This window comes from Lissotriton helveticus, chromosome 10 (genome assembly GCF_964261635.1).
Source record: "Lissotriton helveticus chromosome 10, aLisHel1.1, whole genome shotgun sequence".
In the NCBI taxonomy this organism is placed as follows: Eukaryota; Metazoa; Chordata; class Amphibia; order Caudata; family Salamandridae; genus Lissotriton; species Lissotriton helveticus.
This window is the reverse complement of record NC_136071.1, coordinates 1,189,586,769-1,189,609,230: the sequence shown is the minus strand read 5'-3', so window position 1 is coordinate 1,189,609,230 and position 22,462 is coordinate 1,189,586,769. Positions and strand designations below refer to the sequence as shown.

At 45.8% G+C, this 22,462-nt stretch overlaps 1 protein-coding gene across 1 annotated transcript in view; it reads left to right on the top strand.

Moving 5' to 3' along the window:
* The window catches only part of PLEKHA8 (pleckstrin homology domain containing A8), a 116,227-nt gene that overhangs the window by 79,992 nt on the left and 13,773 nt on the right, over positions 1 to 22,462 (top strand). Inside the window, exons 8-10 of the mRNA XM_078664037.1 lie at positions 8,998 to 9,181; positions 13,202 to 13,287; positions 13,954 to 14,012. Of these exons, the coding sequence (XP_078520163.1) occupies positions 8,998 to 9,181; positions 13,202 to 13,287; positions 13,954 to 14,012 (329 nt within the window). The remainder of the gene's footprint in view (positions 1 to 8,997; positions 9,182 to 13,201; positions 13,288 to 13,953; positions 14,013 to 22,462) is intronic.

Sequence of the window (22,462 nt, the reverse complement as noted above, 5' to 3'; positions counted from 1 at the left end):
AGCTCCGTCGACGGTACCGTCGACGGTGATTTAGTCGACGACTGCAGCCTTGATAGCTTCATCGACGTTTAAAAGTGCCTGTTTCCTGCTCGTCGACAATGGTGTCTACATTCTCGACATCGACGATTATGACAGCAAGGGTAGTGTCGACGACGTCGACGGCGGCTCTAATGGTGATGACGACGAGCTTGACGACGAAACCTCCGTCGACGAGATCCATTTCTCCGTCGACTGTCCCGTCGACGGTTCTAGCGACGACGATTACGCCGACGTTTCCGTTGACGAGGTCGTCGACGATCCAAAAAGTCCGCATTTCCATACGAAAGCAACAAATAACCCCTGAGATGACCTCTCCTAGGCGGGTAACACCTTTGCCTCCCACTCTGCTATTGGATGAGGAGTCTGACGACGAGGATGATGATGATGGTCCTTATGGGGATGCCTACAGCCCATCAGAATTACAAGTAAAGTGTCTGGACACAGATTCTTAGGAATATTACAAAGAAGAGCGCCAATATGTCCAACAAGACAGGCCTCTACAAAAATTACATCTGGATACAGTGGCAATGCCGTCTTCTCTAATTTCGGATTTGCAGTTAATGTTGCAGGATTATAAGAAGAGATTTCCATCACAAACTGCAGTATAACAGGAGCGTCCTCCTTCCCCATCTATTCCTACTACTCCTGCGGTGGCAGTGACACCTGTGGTTTCATGAATTGCGGAACCAGAACCCAGAGACCGTTACCAAGAGGTTGTGTCTGTTCAGGAGGACGATGTCTCCTCTGATGAAAATCTTCAGGAAGATCCTCTTCATGATCCAGATAGAGGTTATGATGATGACGGCCTTCAGGATCCGGATGCACCAGTGCCGGATACTGCTACCTCCCCTCCAGCTGACATTGGAGGTTTCCATAACCTTATGGAGAGGGCGTCTAAGAGATTTGGCCTGCCGATTACTACTGTGCAGACAGACTGCTTTCTTTATGACTTTAAGGAACCTTACAGGAAGTCCATTCGGTCAATCCCGATAATACAACATGTTTGGCCAGAAGGTATTAAAGTCATGCAAAATCCTGCAACAGTCATCCCTGTTCTTCCCCGACTGGAGAAGAAGTATAAAGCGCCAGAGGGCAGGCCAGCTTGCCTAATTGGACAACCAAAACCGTATTCCGTCATTTCCCAAGCGGCGCAAAGCAAGTCTAAAAATCCATCGACACCACTTACAACACCGCCAGACAAAGAAGGGAGGCGTCTGGACAATGTGGGCAAAAGATTCTCTACTATGGCCAGCCTCCTAGTTCGAGCTTCTAATGCTCTTGCCATCTTGGGCAGGTATGATCGCCAGATGTGGTGCGATTTATCCCCGTTTGTGGATCAGCTTCCAGAGGCAGCGAAAGATGAGGCCAGGAAGGTTCTGATGGAAGGAGAGCGTTCCTCTTCGGACGTGATAGACTGTGCTATGGACATAGCAACTACTGCTTTTCGTGCCCTGGCAGGGTCAGTGTGTTAAGGCACCAGAATTGGCTGTGGGCAACCTGGTTTCGCCAGGAGGTCCAGAACAAAATCTTAGATTTGCCATACGATGGAGAAATGCTTTTCGGAAAGCATGTGGATGAAGCCCTTCAAGGCATCAAAAAGGACACAGACACGGCGAAGTCCTTGGGGTCTTTGAATTACCGCAAAGTTCCATTCAAAGGTGCGAGAGGGAGAGGTTTATCCTCATACAGAGGTGGCAACCAACAGCGGTACTCTTCTTACTCTCAATCCTCCCAATCTTACAAACCCCAATACTCCAATCAGCGCTAAGGCCAGTCGGCGTCTTTCTCTCGCCAACCACAGAGAGGTTGGTCAAGGTCGTCCAGGACGGGACAACTCCAAACGACAATAGCGGCCTCACGGCTCTTTCTACTGTTCCTACCCCTCCGATGACATCAGTGGGGGGCAGGATTTCTCATTGTCTAAGCAGTTGGAAAGTTATTACATCAGACCAGTGGGTCCTGAATATCGTTCAGAGTGGCCACACGTTGGAGTTTCAACATCTTCCTCCAAACAGAGCTCCAGGCGCCAACGAGTCGAAACATCTGGGACTGCTACGTCTCAAAGCCCACCAGCTTTTCATCAAAGGGGCAATAGAGCCTGTACCTCTCTCACAAAGGGGGAAAGGGTTTTATTCCAGGTTCTTCCTGGTTCGCAAAACAACAGAAAAACGGCGCCCCATATTGGATCTACACGAGCTCAACACCGATCTCATCAAGCTATCCTTCAGGATGGTCACTCTCCAGGATATTCTTCGTCTGCTAAATCCAGGAGACTACATGGCGAGACTGGATTTAGAGGATGCTTATTTCCATGTGCCGATCCATCCAGCTCACAGACGATACGTGCGCTTCACAGTAGGCAAGAGCCATTTTCAGTTCAAAGTACTTCCTTTTGGTCTCCGGTCTGCACCAGGGATATTTACAAAGGTGTTGGCTCTGGTGGCAGCATTCCACAGGAAACAATCTCTGGAAATTTTTCCCTACCTGGACGACTGGCTGGTCAAGGCTCCATCTTTCCATGGAACTTCCAAGACCATTACGACCTGCATCCAACTGTTCAACCACCTGGGCTTTCAGCTCAACAAGGACAAATCGGTTCTTCAACCATCCAGGTCAGCAAGGTTTCTGGGATCCATTCTGGACACGAAACGCTGCAAGGCTTACCCAACGAAGGAACGTCAAAACAAATTGATGCTATCGGCTCGCCTCTTGCTAAGAGGAAATCCCGGTCAGTACGGCTCTACAAGTCCCTGCTCGGATCAATCTCATCCTGCATACCATTGATTCCACATTGCAGGCTGCGAATGCGTCCACCGCAAGAGCAGCTCGACAAGCAATGGTACCAGGTGGAGGGCTCTTTCGACGATAGGATTACGGTAATACCAGCAATGAAAAGAGCATGCTGCTGGTGGTTGGTGAAAGACAACATCGCAAAGGGATTAACATTCATACTTCCTCCGTCTCCCATGGTTCTTACCATGCCTCGTTAGAAGGCTGGGGAGCGGTGCTCCAGGAACTGCATGTGAGCGGTCAATGGGATCCAGTTCAACGCAAGTGCCACATCAACCTGTTAGAACTCAAAGCCATTTGATTAGCCTTACAGGTTTTTTTGCCACGAATTCAGAATCGTTCAGTGCTGGTCCGGACGGACAACACAACGGCCATGCACTATATCAACAAGCAGGGAGGGACAAGATCCCAAATTCTCTCCAAAGAAGCTCAAGTGATTTGGGATTGGGCGATTCTTCACAATATTGCTCTGACAGCAGAACACCTCGCAGGTTCGCTCAATATAACAGCGGATGTGCTGAGTCGTCAGAAATCGATCAGTCACGAATTGGAGTTAGACCAAACCATTCTAGAGGAGGTGTTCTCGGTCTGGGGAACCCCGACCATAGACTTGTTTGCAACTCCGGAGAACACCAAATGCCGTTTCTATGGAAGCAGGGATCCCCATCCGGGGTCCTTGGGGAACGCGCTTTCGATTGCCTGGTACGGCGCATTCTTTTACGCTTTTCCTCCGATACCCCTGATCCCGAGGTTGATCAGGAAAATCAAGGCGGAGCCGTGCAGAATGATCCTGATTGCACCGGCGTGGCCCCGACAGTTCTGGTACACGGAACTCCTCCTGCTTTCTCAGGACCATCCAATTCGCCTGCAACCGGTTCCTTCTCTGGTGACGAGGTCTCAGGGTCAAGTGCTCCATCCGGACCCAAGCTCGCTTCACTTGACAGCGTGACTCCTGAGTACAGGGAATTCTAGAATCTGAACCTCACCAAGGAGTGTAGGGACATCTTGTCTCAAGCTCGAGCTCCAAGTACGAACAGAACTTATAGGGCAAAATGGAAAAGGTTCTGCCTCTGGTGTCAGAAACAACATCTTCACCCTTACACTTCAGCTCCGCATCAGATTTTGCCATATATCCTGGCTAAATCTGAGATGGCTCATTTTTCTGTTAAAGTTCATATGGCAGCCATCTCAAGATTCAGACGGATGTCTTCAGGTCCTTCGCTTTGGTCCGCTAGGATTGTCAAGCAGTTCTTGAAAGGCCTGTTCAGGGTTTTTCCTCCAGTCCGTCCGCCTCCGCCAGTCTGGCAACTTAATTTGGTCTTGGCTCAGCTAATGAGAGCACCGTTTGAACCCATTCACAAAACAGACCTTAAATTCCTATCTTGGAAGCTAGCTCTTCTGTTGGCCATGACATCGGCCAGAAGGATTAGCGAGCTCCAGGCACTGAAAATCGTTGAGCCTTTCCTACAATTCAAGCGGGATGTCCTGATCCTGCGGACGAATCCAAAATTCATCCCGAAGGTTCCTTCTGAATTCCATCTGAATGAACCATTGATTTTGAAGTCTTTTTTCCCGCGACCTGCTACTCCAGCAGAGAGGTCCTTACATTCTTTGGACGTTCAGAGGTGTCTAAAGTTCTATTTGGAGCGCACGAAACCTTTTAGGAAATCCTCACAACTGTTCGTCTCCTACAGTGCCCCGCGGAAGGGATTTCCGCTGTCCAAACACAGCATTTCTCGCTGGATCTCCAGTGCTATTCAGTTCTGCCATGAGGAAGCGGGCAAACCGCTCGAAAGAAGAGTCCATGCACATTCCACAAGATCAGTGGCATTGTCAGTGGCTCTATTTTCAGGAGTCCCTATCAAGGACATCTGCAGGGCAGCGACGTGGAGCAGAACGCATACCTTCACGAAGCACTACTGCCTGGATTCTTCAATGAAGAATGATGCAGCGGTGGGACAAGCAGTCCTGAGAAATCTTTTTCAATGAGAGGTGAGCTTTCCCTACAATCCCTCCTTCCTGTATTGCACATTTTGTATAGGCTATTGTATTCCTTTTTATGGTAACATTTTCTTTGATGCATTGCCTAGAAGTATAACTATAATGACATGTATTGATATTCATGTAACAAAATGTGCTTTTATTGCTTACTGCTAGCTACTCTGATACAAAGCATGGGAATCTATGAAAGTCCAATACTGGGGCAATAAAACAAGTTACTTACCTGTAACTTTGGTTCCCAGTATTGGTACTTTCATAGATTCCCATGCGCTCACCCTCCTCCCCTGGGAAAGCTCAGCCTTCAGCACATGTGATTACTATTACACAACGGCTACGAAAATCTGAGGCTCTGAGGCTCTCTCAGGAGGGTTGTATGGGGTGAGGCTGTTCTGATTGGTTGCTGCAATTTTTTGGTCTATTTTACAAAAAGAGAGGGATGGGCTACAAAATGAGATGAGGCCTAGGCCTTTTTTCCTCTTTTGTACCTTCTGCTGTGGTATTTTTTTTATTTACCGAGGCTCCCATTCCGACAAAGGGGAATGATACAAAGCATGGGGATCTATGAAAGTACCAATACTGGGGAACCAAAGTTACAGGTAAGTAACTTGTTTTCTTTCAATGTATGGTGCCTCACTTACGCTCTTCGTGTAAGTCCAAATGTGCATGTAACTTAAACGAATTCTATGTGTTTGCTGGGTCTCGCATTACTCAAGGGCATTAGTGAACATGGTTAGTATACTGGTGTGTCTGGGGCTATGAATCACTGATATAGTTGCATATGTGAAGTGACAGATTAATGCCACATTATAGTATCTAAAGCCTGTGGAATCCCTTCCGGCAAATTTAGTGAGACGATGTCTGATGGGCCCGCCATTGATGAACTCTCCTTTCCTCGGTGAGGTAGCATGTGTTGCCTCTCTGTTAGTAACCTCTGGAGTAACAGTTATTCATTTCATTTTGCACACATATTTCTGCCTCCTGCATGATCCATTCCAGTCGTGCCTCGATATCAGACTTGGTGGGTGTTTCTTGCAGTGCCGACCGCGGGTCCTGGGTCCAGCAGTTAGATTGTTCTGAGTACTAGGTATTCCAGATGGGCTTAGGCCAGAGAATTGTCCAGTGGTTTCTAGCCAGTCCCACGTCTTCTGTGGTGTTGAAAAATCTTATTTTGCCATCTGCCAGCACTCCGAGCCATGCTGGCTATAACAATGAGTACTGAATGTTTATTTATCGGAGTTTCTGTTTAACTTGCAGAAAGGAGCCTCTCTGGCGTTGCACTCTTAATGTATAATCCAGGAAAAACCTAACTCTCACATTCTCTATTTTAATGTCCGTAAGCTTTCTCGTTTCACGCAAAATCGAGTCTGTCCCTATAGTACTGTACCTTGGAATTGAGAGGGTGGGCCCCAATTCCAGGCACTGGTCTTTTGGAGGGGATGTGATGCACTATTGTGAAGAAGTGGGACAGAGAGGAAGCGGGCAGTAGCTCCTTAACCCAGTGTTCCATAAATGCAACCGAATACTGGCCCTCCGGTCCTTCCGTTATCCAATTAAGTGGATATTATTCAGCCTGGAGCGCCCTTTCCCGTCTTCCACCCTGTCTTGTAGGTAGCGAATTCTAGCTTTGTGCATGTGTTGCTGTTTTTCAATGAAGTCCGTAATTGGCTTGACTTCGGTCAGGGTATGCTCCACAGTGGTCCCTCGATCTTTCAATTTTCTATGGTCTGCATGTAATAGCATCAGGTCTGTTGCCACCTTATTGATGTTGGATTCCAGTGACACTCTGGACCAATGAATGGCGTTTAAGATTGCATCCAGTCTATCCTCCGGCGGACGTGGCTGGGCTGTGTGCGTGGGCTGCTCCTTCTCATCCATGTTTGGGATGTACGAGGAATTGCGGGGACTAACACTCCTAGTGCGGCCCTTCTTTGGAGGCTCTCGGTCCAACAGTAATGGCAACTATCCGCCGCCTCAGAGGGCCACCGGGCACAATGGATGGGAGGGCATGGGCCTGGCACGGCACCTCTTAATGTATCAGATGATGTCTTTCTCTGGCTAGCGTTGTTGTAAAGGGGGGCTTGCAATTCAGCTCAATCACAGTACAGAATTATAACCCCCGGCTGATGCCCACTTTAAGCTGCTCACGGAGTCTGTGTCCATGGCGCCACTCCTCCTATGGGCACAAACGGGCACAGCCTCCAAGATGCCTGTCAGCTAGCGAGCCACAACATTGTATTGCAAAGTTTGTGCAAGATTTACCTTGAGTGATCCGGTGCCTTTATCGCTATGCAACTCCGGGGAATGCCAGGTTTGTGTAGTTGTTGTGGTGCAGGGCTTAAACCCAATCGACCCTCAGACGCCAAGAATGTGCTAAAGTGAACCTGGCAGGGAGTCTCTTCGTGGTGTGCAAGGCTTCGATTTACAAGCACCCCCAACACAGACCGGCTCCTGTTGTTGCTCGTAGTCTACTGTGGCCAGTGATCACCCTCGCCTATCACTCAGAGCAGCCTCCTTTCACCAGTTCCTGGGCCTCAGTGGTTTTACTAGGTTGTCGTTAGGGCATTTTGCACTAAAACGTTCCAGGGCCGTGCATCCTAGGTGAGGTTTATGTGCCCAGCGGGTCCGGGTGTGATCTTTGGCCTACCGGGTGCTCGCCTCCTGTGACACTCCTTGCACGGCTCCATGCACCAGCCCCTTACTTCGTTCCGGTCTCTGTTGCTCACACAACGTCTCCCTCTGCTTCTCGGCATGCTGCCATGGGCTTCCATAGCAGCGTCTCCCATATTGCGCCGGTTTCCTCCTGCGGTGCTTTGTCGCTGCTGGGTAACAACATCCCCGCTCTTCCAGCTCTGTACCACAAATCCGCGTTGTGCCAGGGACACGTTCTCTTGGGCATGTCACTGCGACTCTCTCGTCCGGCTCCTCGCGGCAGCGCCTCACAGCTGCCTGCTTACAAGCGCCATTCCAGGTCCAGACCCCGTCTTAAGTCAGTCAGCAGAGATTGGTCGCTCAGGCGGCGCAGAACAGACCCCCTGTAGCATGCAGAGACTACTGTTGTATCTTACCTCGGTGAGTTACATGCATGGGCGAATACATTTGGCAGATTAAGGGGGTTCAGAGCGGAGTGGCTCTAAAGTGCGTCCGCCATGTTGCTCCTGCAGGCCATGCTTGGTGCATAGATCTTGCATATGAAAAAGAAAGCAGGTTTGCAAACATGAAGAATAAAAATAGAACCTCTAGTTCAACATTTAACACCTCAAAAAAAGTTGTTCCTTGTTTGTTGCATAAGGATATTAGGAATCTGTTTAATACTAGTCATTTTCTTTTTTAAAGACACAGTAGCGCGGAATGTGTAGAAACCTGCAGAAAGATTGTAACTTTTCTACAATTACCTAAGGAGTGCAAATAAATAAACATGTTGCCATAAATATCTCCGTTCTTTTTAGGCTTTAAACAGCTACTTTATTTATTCTCCATGACCAGACCTGTCTTTTCCCCCAGCTGCAGGCATTGTAACCTCAGAACTCAACTGTAATAAGATATTACAGTTGAGTGGCAATGTCATTTCTTAATAATAGTTGACTGTGTGTTTTTATGAAGATTAGAGACCAATCGTTATAAAGGGATTACAGAATCCCTTGTATTATATATACTTATCTTTCACAGGTGGGGTGGATGAACAGACGTGTCTGTCTCTGGTTAGACCTGCACAGAGATTGTTCATGAAAACAGGATTCTGACATGTCTGACAGTGCGGTGTGTCATTTTCAGGGCCACCCTATTAGAGGCCCAAGATGTTCATCCCTTGATAGTGTGTCTCCCCTCTCGGCCCATTAGTTGTAGGATCTGCTCATTAGGTTCTGACCCACACTTTTGCAAGGGTTTGATTAAACTGTGTAGCAGCCATAGGGCCTTCGTTCCCTAACGAAGCGTGCATGGGTATTAAAGGTACCCATGGGTTGTGATTCTGTGTTTCCTGGACTTCCCATTGTCTTTGGGTGGCAGAAGAGGGTAGCGGATAAGAGGGTAATTGGTTAAACTGTGATCCAATGGACCTGGTGCAGGGGGCGGCTTCTGCTGTGATCCTACAAGGAAGGCTGACTCTGGTAATGTGATATGAACTTTGCAGCACTGATTCAGAAAACATTCTTGTTTCTGGCCTTTAAGGTGATGACACCCCAGACGCAGTGTGCAAATCATGTGCAGCCGACAGTGACAGCGGGAGCCATTCTGTACCATCAGAAGGTGATTCGCTCCAAGAACCCAGCACTGCGTCCCAGTCAGAGGTTGAGCAGGACCACGGTGAAGACAGGACACAAGTGAAGACGTTCTTCAGCATCATGAGCCACAGGTAAGGTACACCCATGACGCATGGGACCAGGAAACCTTGCATTTTGTAAGTTGAGGCAGAGGGAGCAACCATACGCTTACACCCCAAGGGGCGGGGCAGGAACAATAACATCTCATTCTAGTTCTTTAACAGTAGAAAACCCATTGAAGTGGTCGGTTCACACCTGGGTAAAAGACAGGGAGACATTAACATGAGTGTCTACATTTCAAACCTCTCTGGTGGGAATTGAAGTGGCCCTCAGAATTGACGGCCACCAAGGACCAGGTCCCACCAGCAGCTAGGATTTGAGTTTTGTCTGAGTGTGTTTAATAAGTGAAAGGTAATTCTTTTTAATAGTTTCAGATTAGCACAAAAAGACAATCAAACCGCTCCTACACTTTTTTTTCCTCCCCCTCAGATTAACCCCCAGATTCCTGAAAGTCATGTTTTGCGAGTCCTTAATAGCGAATTTTAAGGATTCGCTATTAAAGACTCGCAAAACGGGATGCATGTAAAAATCGCAATATTTTTAGCGATTTCTACTGCTTCCTTATTTGCGATTCGCTAATTGCTAATCACAAATAATGAATGTCTTTCCGCCCATAGGAAAGAATGGGGAGTCAATCCTTATTTGCGAATAGCAATTAGCGAATCACAAATAAGGAAGCAATTTCAAGGGTGCCAGGGTGTCCAAAGGACACCCTGTTGCACCCCATAAATGGTCATGTACACTGGTGTTGCGCACACACGTCCCAAGGACATTTGTGTGTGTGTAACATACAACTTAGAAAAATGCACTAAAGTGCATTTTTATAAGTTTTTGCTATTTACCACGTAGTTAGACTTCGCGGTAAATAGCGGCCCCAGATTGCGAATTCGCAATTTTGAAATAGTTCATACATTGCATTTAAGGAATCTCAAATTGAGATTCCTTAAATGCAATTAATCGCAATTTAGCGATTTCTAAAATTGCGATTTTTGCATTTGGGATGATGCATCCCAAATGCAAAAATACCGCTCGCAAAGGGCCAGATTCTCAGAATCTGGCCCTTTGCGAGCGGATTCTGGTTTGATGAATCTGGCCGTAGGTTTATTAACCAAATGTACAGTTATTTAAAATCATTACAATAAAACACCGACTAATCATATATACTTAAAAGTAGGCCTGGGCAAAGCACTATGCTACGCTTGTGTAGTTTGCGCAACTTCGCACTACGCGAACTGCACGTAGAACAGTGCGAACACATGTGCGTAGCATAGTGCAGCAGTGATTTTTTGCTGGCTCGCAGTCCTCAACGTCAAGTTGGCGACCGCGAGCAAGCAAAATGACATCCTGGCGAGACTTTTTCCTTGTTCGCGATCAGCAGCATCAAGTTGCCGATCGCGAGCGTGGAAAATAAACATCCTTGTGACATTCTCAACGCGGGGAGGTCTGGTTTCTCATTGCGAGTGGTCGCGTATGCTCGGGACCGCTTGCGATGAGAAACTACCAGTCCGTGTTGAGAAAGCTGCAGCTCGAGTAAAAATCTCGAGCGGCAGAAAACTACAGCTTGCACCGTGCAAGATGCCGTTTTCATTGCACAGTGCCGGATGCTTGTCCGCACTGTGCAATCATTGAAAAGGGCATCTTGCCCAGTGCGAACAGGGTACTACGCAGTTCGCGTAGAGCACTTTGCGTAGCTACTCGTAGCGCTACTTCACGAACTACGCCCAGCCCTACTTAAAAGTGTCTCCTAAGATGTGGGTTGTCATCGACTAAAACTCACTGCTGTGAAACCTCTGAAAGAGCTTAGTGGTGCACCAGAGGCTAAAACTATACATAAATGAGTGGTGCTGCCACCGCACTAATGTTCAAGCCATTCCCTGCACTTATTCCAATTGGTTGGCTAGCAGAGGCAGGTAAGGAACTAGCACCTATAAAACATCTTCATCACACTAGACAAAACCCCTCTGCCCCATGGTACTCTCCTGAACTCAGAGATCAGAAATTAGTTTGTAAACATCTAGAAAGAAAATGCAGGAAGGGCTACAATGACAAGGATAGGCAGGACCATAAAACAAGTCTCATAGTATACAAACAGCTGCTCCTTAAAGCAAAACAAGAATATTTTGCTGACAGAATTACTCAAGCCAGAAATTCCTCCAAAGAGATTTTTAAAATAGTAAAACAACTATCTGCTCCACGCACGCCAACCCTTACAGTCAATCAGGAGCTGTGTAATAAAATTGCCAACTACTTCTTTGAGAAAGTCAACAACATTTTTGTCACCTTCACTTATTCATTTCACGAAACCATACACAGTTTAGCACCAGCTCCTACAGAAATTAACAAAAATAACCCGCTTTTACTCAATTTTACCCCACTAACAAAACTAGACACCTGCAACCTATTACAGAAGGTAAAATCGGGTTCTCCAATGGATCCATGCCCCACTTCCATAGTTGTTTTAGCCGCAGAGCCTGTCTCTAAAATACTGACCCCGATTTTCAATACGATGTATTGGGAGAGGTACTTCCCTAAAGATTGGAAGCAGGCTTCAATTCTACCACTGCTAAAAAAAAAACTATCTGGATGTCACCGATCCCAATAACTTTAGACCTATTTCTAGAATCCCTTTCTCTGCAAAAGTCATAGAAAGGAACATTAATGCTCAACTGAACACCTTTCTACAAGATACTCAAGCCCTAGACCCAACCCAGTTTGTGTTCAGAGGAGGTCACAGTACTGAAGCTGCACTCATAAAATCCACAGAGGAGATTAGAATGGTTTTAGACCAAGGAGGCAATGTGGCCTTGATAATGCTGAATCTCTCGGCGGCATTTGACACGGTCCATCACGCAGTGTTGATGGACCGTCTACAGGAGAAAGGAGTGAAGGGCTCGGCATGGAAACTCCTTAAATCTTTTTTAACTGATAGAGTACAAACCGTAGCTCTTGAAGAATTCAAAGCAACGCCATTCTCTCTGTCTTGTGGTGTTCCCCAGGGCTCATCTTTGAGCCCGACCCTTTTTAATATTTACGTCTCCTCACTGGCCCCCCTTATAGAATCATTTGGATTCACATTAACATCCTATGCTGACGCCACTCAGATAGTCATGAACCTTCTTCCTGGCGGCTCTCAGACTGCCCCCCGGAGGCTACAGAACTGTATGAGTGCCATAGGGGGTTGGATGGCCCAAAACTGTTTGAAGTTGAATTCCAACAAAACAGAGGTGGTTCTGTTTGGAAATAACCCTAATCTCTGGACACCTGACTGCTGGCCAGTAGATCTAGGCCAGCTTCCCACGCCAGTTAGAAAAGTGAAAAACCTGGGCTTCTGGATCGATGAGAAATTGAACTGTAGGGACCAGATCAATAAAGTGGTCTCAACTACCACCTATATCCTGCAAAAAAATACTGCCATCTCTCCCTAAAGCAGCACAAAAAACTATTGTTTCTGCCTTAATCATGCCTAGGCTAGATTACTGCAACAGCCTGTACCTAAAGATACATGAGGGTTCTTTGAACAAACTTCAAGTTCTGCAGACCGCATCGGCCAGATTACTTACCCGCATACCTAGAGCCGAATCTATCTCTGTCCAAATCAAAGCCTTACACTGGCTTCCAGTAAGGAAACGCACCCAATTCAAAGCCTTGTGCTTGGTTTTCAAAGCCCTTCATGGAAAAGGGCCAGAATTCCTTAAACAACTCACCCAATGGTACACCCCGACCAGAACGTTACGCTCCTCTGATGCCAAGATGGTAACAATACCAAGGGTGAAGAAGGCTAACTGGGGAGGCAGAAGCTTCACAGTCAATGCAGCTAGGGCTTGGAATGCACTTCCCCTCTCTCTGAGAAGCATGACTAACCTTTTTGCTTTCAGAAAGACATTAAAAACTTGTCTTTTTATAAATTGATCCAAAAAACCCTACGTACCTATCTTCCATTTGATTCCTCTTCAGAACTTCTCCTAGTGCCAGGACACCATTTTGGTAACGGATGCGCTTTACAAATAGCTTTAACATTAACATTAACTGATCTCTGTGTCTGGTGTTTTCAGGTTTAATGATATTGTTCTCCTGGAGGAAGATGGCATCCCAACGCAGCTCTTCCTGGACTCCTGCTACGCCATTGTCCCCGTTCTGGGTAAGAAGCCACCTGTATGGCAGAGAGACTTCGAATCACTGTTAAAAAGCTGTGAGGTATTTATGGGACTGTTTGCTGGATTTGTTGCTTACCACAAAGCATCTGCACAGGGCTGGAGCAGGGATGAATTATGGGAGCGAGCTTTGTACTGTGTTTCGGCTGAAAGTGGAGGGAAACATGTATGTAGTATATCCTCGCACTGAAGGTAGCTTTTGCCACAGCTCGTGCCTGCAGATTGGTATACTGTGTGACCCCGAAGACACTGCACCCTGGGTGGGGGCTGCAGTGCCCATCTCTGCTGTGATGAGGGAACACAAGCCTGTACTATGCTGACCCTTTAGGGGGCACAGGTGCAGCAATAGTGGCTGAAGGCGGTGTGACTGTGTCCCTGGCAGGTGCTGCGGCAACAAAATGGGAAACAGGCGTTCTCTGTAGATTGTCGCTTATAGAGGGTACACACTGGGGTTGGAATGAGCCTCTCCAACTCAACCTGCAGCATGAATGTATAGATTCTGCCATTTACGCAGTCTGCTGCAGGCGCTCACTATGCATTCTGGCTGGTGCAAGAAGGAAGGGACGCAAACCTAGATACATCTGATCGTAAAGCCTTGAGAATGCAAACTACCACTTTCTACAGTTCACTCAAATCTTGTGCCTTCTTTGCAGATAAGCTCGGACCCACAGTCTTTGCACCCGTTAAAATGGACTTTGTCGGAAATATCAAGGTAAGTGCTGCATACAGATATGCAAATCATATCTCCTCTTCTCAGAATTATTCTTTCCCCCTCCTTAGACTGATGTGTTGCTCTGGCACTGCAGGTACTAGGTCCATGTTAGAAACAATTGTAGGATTCCTTGAGCTTGTTTCATTTAGCAAGCCTTTGTGAGTGCTGTGGGTGCTAATGAGCAGTTTAAGGGCCCCTTGAAAGAGGACAGGGTTGCCAGATGAAACTCTTTAGGTAACTTGCCCTTGCTCTCGCCTGGAAGCCAACCCATAGCCCTAATGTAGGCCTCTTCCAACATACAGAGGGAAAAGTGCCAGCACTATGAGATTGACACAAATTCTCTCACTATGAGATTCAAACTGATGCTCTAATTCTGAATTTCACATTGAATCTCTCACTCAGAGATTCACGCTGAAAGAATCAGGGCAAATGCGAAAAGTTGATTTTAAATGAAATTTGAACTGGAAAAGATGTTTTTCCTCGTGGTTTATTTTTCCTTTTATGTATTATGATTTAAGTATTGCAACTCGCACAAAAAGTTGATTGAGGGATAAACATGATCTCATCCTTGACATGTTTCATACAGTCCAAAGGTTGTCTGTGCAGTAGGCACAGCAGAAAGGTCAAACGACATTAAAAACATGATATATCGCCTCTATTGCAGATTATATTCACTTTGGAAGAACCAAACCAGACACTTAACACACACACGGACGCACTCTTGTAGACATGCGCTGGAGTGACTCCATGAAGGAACAAAGAGAAGATTAATATTTAAGGCTTCAAATTCTTTCAAATGGAGATGCATATCCTTCGATAATTTCTGCTCTTGAGCAAACATTTTTCAAGTCTCGCAAGTTTTCCAATACCCAGTACGCGGTCATCAACAGAAGGAAGGGGGAACATCCTTTACAACGCGGATGTTCCCTTACGACGCAACTTTTACAACGCAAGTTGTAACAACGAATTGCGCTGGGGGGCGCTCCAGGATAATAAATAGTTTAATTTACTACCCAACTCCTTCCCTACTATCCATGGGGACTGGAGTTGGAATAGTAAATTAAGCTATTCACTATCCAGCCCCCAACAATGCAAGTCGTGGTAACGACTTGCGTTGTAAAACATGCGTCGTAAAGTACTGCGATGTAAAACACCGCGTTGTAACGACGTACAGCCGAAGGAAGTCTTGCTGAGTCTTCTTGTCTCAAGATCCCTCTTTTGCTCATGCTTCAGCTCCAGATTAATAAAGATTACAAGATAATTTAATAAACTCAGTAATGACAAATTTTGAGTCAAACAATGCAGCATGTTCTCTAATATTCTCTCATTTTAGTCTTGAGGGGTCCAAAAGATATGGAAAATGGTTTATCTGGAATCCATTCACGGTTCGATGAATTATATTTCTTCATCAGTGTAGGTTTCAATTATGGGAACCATAGAATGAAGTTGACCTAAGTAAGGCGAGGGGCAAACTTGCAGGTCTAGACCCCCCCATAAGAGTCCGGGAGGTGGTGTGGAAGGAAGCCTGTGTATCCTCTCCTGCCCATTGAATTTGTAGTTCTAACCTTGGTCTTAGACCAGACTTTTTTTCTCCTGGACCACTGACAGTACGTTTGGCGATAGTAGGAGTTACTTGTCATGTCTGCTGGTGATTCGGCAGGGCCGGGTCAGTACAGTTCAGCACTACCCCCAAACCTTTCCCATCAAACCTTTGCCCCATCAGCCTACAAAAAAAAGTACAAAAACAAAGTAAAAGAGTAATATTTCATTTTAACTACAGTGGGAGCAGGGAAGCTGGTTCAATAAGACTTCGCTTTCTTCTGCCTCCAGCAATGGTTAGTTGGTGCTGGTGGCTTCCACTGGGCACTACCACCACTCCTTCCTGAAGACTAGGACTCTTTGCGTCCTTCCAGCTTGGCCGACCTGATAATGAAGATAGGGGAGTCTGCAGCATGTCCTGTCTGGGCTACTCACCAGGGACGGGTTTGTCCTCCTCTGTCTTCTGTCCTCCGCATAACTGCTGAGCTAGCCTGCGCATGTTGCTAGGCTGTTTGCTGTCTGTACATTGCAGGTGTACTAGTGAGCAGCGTCATCTTAAGACGTTGGCGGGGGTCTTAACGCAAGAAATATTTTAAAGGCGCCCATTTGGAACAGCATTGAATTGTATCACCCTTTTCTGCTAATTCAAGCCCCGTGATGGCAAACAGTTTGGAATTCCATTCTAAAAGTTGAGAAATAGACAGGAGTTAGATAAAGAGATAGTTTACTTTTCCAAGGGCCCCTTGAAAGGTGGAGCCCTGAGCAATTGCCCTTTGCCCACGCCTTAAACGTCTTTGCAAGCGAGCCCAGTCACTGTGAGGTAATCACCTGTAATACATTAGGCAGCTACTATGATGTAAACTGGAAAGTTTAAGCAGTATGATGTGCGTCGAGTGGCCTGTATACTTCGGAGGAGGGTGGAGGGGATCTTCCACGCTGGTTAGTCAGGTATGTAAAGAGCCACATGGCCCTTACATGAGGGTGACCCATTCTGCACCACTCTGATTGCGGAATGCAGCCAGAGGAGATAAATAAAGGGGAGTGGGGTCGCTTGGGGTCCACCTCCAGATCGTGATACTAGTGTCTGGCATCGGTTTGTTGATCCAGCAAATGTTTGGGGCCTGCACCGCTACTGGCCTCACTGCCTATAAGCTGGTTCCTCAATTTCTTTGTAGTGGGTGGGGGCTGTTGGGCTGAGCAGTCACACTGTCGAAGGGGCTTGGTCAGTTTGACATCCCACTGCCGGTGGGGGTGTGGGGGGGGCATTGTCACACTGCCCATAAGGCCCCCGGGAATGTCACACTGCCTAGGAGGTCCCAAGGTCTGTCCCTGCAGTGAGGGGGAGGGGAAAGTCTATGGTGGGGGGAGTGGTATGTCCCGCTGCCTGAAGGGGAATCCCAGGTGGGCGCGGGGCGCTGGTCACATTGCCCAAGGTTTGGGTCACTGTCAATGCTGAAACTCCCAAATCAGTCCATCTTCCTTGTGGGTCAGGCCAATTTCACTGCCCAGGGGACAGGGTTAGAATCCCTTCCCTCTGGTGGCTGGGTCTGTCACTCACAGTGCTCAGAGGGGCGGGAGGTACAAGGGGGAGGGTGGGAGGCCAGAGGGGCCTGCATCTGTCACACTGAGGTACTGGAAGTTGGGATGCTGGAGGTGAGATTCCATTGCTGTTGTTCAAAGGAGAAAGCTCAATAAAGAGGTGTTTAAATCTTGATTTTATCTTTATCTTGTTCAATTTGCTGTGCGTTCAAAGATGGACGCCAAGTGTCCTGCAATGTATACTAACAAACTAATGCTTATTCAACAAGGAGATTTTTGTGTACTTTTTTTAGGACTCGGCTCGAACCGAGAAATGCTGTATCTACATTGGGGGCTTAAAACCCGCCCATAGGCTTCCCATTTGCTGGCACTATCATCGCTCAATTTTTCGTTCTCACCATTTGTGAAGGGCATGTATACTTTCTGCCTCTTCCTTTGTTTAGCCCTCCCCGAGTGCACCGCCCAACTACTTCCTACACAGCGACCATTTTTACCCATTGGTTCAGTACTACTTTTTTATTTGTTTAAATGGGTGACTCGACCCACCACACATTAGGCGTGCTGTTGTTTTAAGTAGCACCGATTTTATTATTTGTATAAATCCTGTGCTTATCTACAATAAACAAATAGTTTTGAATATATCTCCACCTATTTCATGATGCCCTCTCGTGTGAGGATTCCCCGGCAATCCTCACCGAAGCCAAGGCGTGTCCATCTTTGGTAAGGATACATCTTCTAGAGTTCTGAACAATAACAAATAAAATGCTATTGGAACCAAAAGAAATTCCTGGAATTAGATCTGAGCAGATAGAAGTATCTCATTGTTTTTAGAAGTGTTTAAAACACACCCACACAGCTCGATATGCAATGAAACCACACAAGGATAGAATACGTATATGTGTCTGGAAGGTTTCCTTGAAGCATTGTTGCTTTCATATATCTGGGGACAGCTTTTATTGTACACCTTTTCCAAGGTGTTCACTGCTCCTAAGCGACGGTCTTTGCTAGGTTGTGGGTGTCATATCGATAGAGGAGAAGAGATACTTCAATGGTGTCTCTTTTCCTTTATTTAGAGAATGGTGGCAATTACAAGCAGCATGGTCCTGATTATTTCAGTGCCCTTGACCTTTATAGGTTCAAAAAGGGGGTGGTGATGGACAGAGTATCTGAGTTAATCAGAACACTCCTACCCAGTCAACAGATCAGGGCTTGATCCATCACCGTTTTTTAGCTCACTGCACCATCCCAGTTCAGAACCTGGCTATATGCAAATTAATCTGTCCCTGGCCCAGTGCATCATGGGAACAGGGCAGACCAAACTACCAAGCCAATTCTTCACTGGAAAGGAAACAAGCTTCCAGGGACCGGTTTCTGGCATTACAGCCGTCTTCGGCCCGGCTTGCTTGAATCCTGATGGTGCAATGAGCAAGGGACTCATGTCTGAGCATACCCTTCCACACTCATGGTGGCCAAAATAATTTCAAAAAGGGGGTGGTGATGGAAAACAATTGCTGGAGAATGTAAACTGTTTTCTAAGACACATCAAAGTTTAAATACTTGTAAATGAACTTCACAGATATTTCATAATAGAGCAGCAGCAGCAAAAAAAGTTCAAATGAGGCATATTCGTTTTTTTGTCATTCTGATGTGTCAACCAAACAAAGATTTTAATGGGATCAAAAGAAGCCAAGACGCTTTACTCGTGTAATGCACGAATGATAACTATTCTGCGTCACTTCGGTTTAGTAGGACGCAGCGCGGCTGATTCTGCATTCCTCTTTAGACGCCTTCTCAGGAGTCCATTTCAATGGAAAATTGTCTCTCTTGTAAAGGCAGTGCCCTACCTAGCACACCAAACGTTAGTCATATATTGGAGGGGAAACATCCTTTACAACGCAACTTTTACCACGCAGTGCTTTTACATCTCAACTTTTACAACGCAAACCATTACAACAAATTGCACTGGGGGGCGCTCTAGGATAGGGAGTAGATTTAATTTACTATCCAACACCTTCCCTAGTGTCCACGGGGACTGGAGTTGGAATAGTAAATTAAACTATTCACTATCCAGCACCCCAAAGCGCTATGCGTTGTAATGGTATGCGATGTAAAAGCATGCGTTGTAATGTCATACATCCATATTGGAGACACTGTGCTCCAAAATGCACCACTGGATAGACTGCAATGTTTTGCAATTTTGCGTTTTTCAAAGAAAAAGCACAATTAGCTGTGAAGCCTGATCCCCCCCCTTGATTTTCAGACATAGCTGTAAAAAAAAAAGAGAAAAACCTTGCAGTCTGTTGAAACAGTAGCACATGGGAAAGTCAATAAGGCTGTAGAGACCCCCCTAGCCAGGCTGAGGCAACAGATGGGGCACCTGGACAATGGTATTGTATGAAGAGTTCCAGTGATAAGAGAGTGGCCCACTTTTTAACAGTTTTTTATCCGTCTCAGCTTGCAGGTGGGTCTGATGCTAGTGACAAAAAACACTGGCCATGCCCTATCTGTTTTGAGTTGTAACAAGTCTCAAGGTGGCTCAGTATAAATGTCAGCACACAAACAATTCAAAGGTTATTGTAGCTATAAATCATATTATTCCAAAGGTGCTCCAAAAGGAAGTGCAGACACCAAACCAACTTTAAGGACCATACAAACTCTAATATTGATGATTGACTGTCAGCACACAAAGTTAAGAGTCTACAGTGAATAATTCCAGTCTATCGTTGAGTAAGTAAATATTCAAGCTTCTAGTGTCTAGCCTTTATATCATAATCCTGAGTGTCCCAATAATTACAATACATTACTATAGAGGCACTTAACAAGCAAATACAACTATATATATAGCAGCCATCTGGCCTGTTTTCTCAAAAAAATAATTTTGATTAGATACTAGTTATTGATATAAAAATTTACTCAACAATTAAACAATATTGATCTTGACTTTCCCCACAAAATGACATATACAATATTACATTACCCTCACAACATTAAGATTTATTGATTTAAAACCCAAAGAATAACCCTTAAACCTATTTGTATGGTGCACCGGCAATCTTAAAAGGGCTGATGATGTATATCCCTTTATGGTCATCCCCATCATCATCCAAATACTTGCACAGTAGTAACGTACATTGTATATTAAGTCACTGTAGTCCAATAATCAATACTCCTCTCCACCCTATGAGACAAAATATCTGCGGATTTAGATTTTTTTTAAACAAATTGTCTCCCAAATAATATGATAAACTTAATTACTCAATTGCTAAGTTACAGATCGACGGAGAGGCAATCGGAAACCTGGCATATTATATAATACACATATTTTTAGGCAACTAATGTAATTTGTGATCCATATTCAACCCAGTTTCCATCGCATTTAATTTCGAGATCCATGAGTTTCAGTTCATGGTTACCACCTATAGCTTCTCTAGTCACATGATCTATACCATGGAACATGAAGCTCCACACTCAACTACATGTGCAGTCATTGGATATTTTACATTCCCTTGTTTCAAAGCTCTAATAGAGAGGAGTTGGCCTAATGGCTAGGGCGCTCGACCTCGGACCTGGGGATCTGGGTTCGAGTCTCGGTAACGACGCCAAAACCTCCTGTGATTCTGGGCAAATCACTTAATTTCCCCGTGCCTAAAATGAAAGTAACTGGAAACGTAAAATGTAGCGTAACTGGAAAAATATGTAAAGCGCTCTGATACCTGATTCGGTTCGGGTCTAGTTTGCGCTATATAAAACTCTGCAAAAAAAAAATATATATATATGTTCCATGATTCAGTCCTGTAATGGTCCAATGGTACTTCCAATAACATCTTTAGACAAAACCAGTACATATACCACACATTTTGTACCCCAATCGATATTAGTAAGCTTTGCAAACACTTCGGCCATATTAGTTTAGGAGACACATTAAAATACCAGGAGCCACTCTGCTTGAAACTGGGACACTGGAATTTAGCAGCTTTGGAGGACCAGGTCAGGAAAGGCTACTCAAGCCTTAATTCGAACACGCAAAAGGTGATGAGATGATGCTTGCAATTAGTGTAACCACTGGCAGTTGCTTGTGGAAGCATCCAAAACCATTATTCTTTTGACCACCATGCCACCTCAGATTAGACCCAGCCATATACAAATCAGTCCCGACCCTGCTCCAGTGGGGACAGTCCAGCCTGAACTGCCAACCCAGATCCTCTTGATGGGTTGGAATGCTCCTCGAGCGATTACCAATGGTTAGGCTTATTGCAAGCATTCCTTCCACCTCCTTTTGTGCGTTTCATCCTGTGGCAGCTTAACTTGCTAATTTGCCAAACTGATACAAAACACACAACACAATGTTCATTCTCCTACATCGCACCCAAGACCTAGAACAACCTCCCTCAGCCCATCAAAGCCTCATCCTCACTTCTTGAGTTCCGCAAGATGCTGAAGACCTGGCCATTAAATAAGCACTTTGGGGACCTCCCACCTACACACCTGTCCAAGCGCCTGGATACCCTCTCCGGTGATTAGTGCACTATACAAATCAATATAATTTGACATACGAATGTAAATACAGTGGTTTCTTAAGAAAGAAAAGGACGCATGTTGGGATTACCACACTCTATTCAAAAAGTATTCACCATATAGTAGAACATTGAAATGTTGACCGGTCCATCAAAGACAATAGAGCAGCGGCAGGCTGTAAACATTGGCATAGGCACACTGCCATCAACACTGGAATGTGATTAAGTATAGCCTCTGTCTCTTTCTCTCTGGGATAGGTAGATTGCAGGCGAAAGGGAGAGGCAGGGGGTGTGGGCGAAGGCAAACAGTGAGCTTTCACCTCTGCCATCCCTTGTGCTTCGCGGTGGCGTTAGAGCAGCGAAAGTAGGGGACGGGGAGAGTGCGTGTGTCAGAGAGGGTTAAACATGCACCAGGAGCTGTGAAAGGCTCAGATATTTCTGAGTCGCTTGGCTTTTTAAACCCCCTGTATGTTCAAAGAGCCCTTTTTTTGATTAGGAATTACTGCCCTCTTAGATTTCCATGAGCTTATAAAGGAACTCTGCCTTCAGCCTCATGCCTCTGTTTGATCCTGGAGCTCTTTGGTGACTTGTAATAGCCTTATAATGTACAGCAGAGAATATATCGATCTCTTGATCTGTTGGCTCCTTTTTTTCCCTCTATGGTACTTATGTATGATCCCTTATGATATGCCTCCCCTTCTCTTGTCTGCTGCAGAACCCAAGTTCATCACACGCTCATTCTTCTGAGGTCAATAAATTGAGTACAGTTGAGTTATAGTGACACCTTTTGTTGCATTGCTTTTGAGACCTTAGGGGAAAAACAGGCAATCAATGAAACCTCTTATTGAACCCAGAATG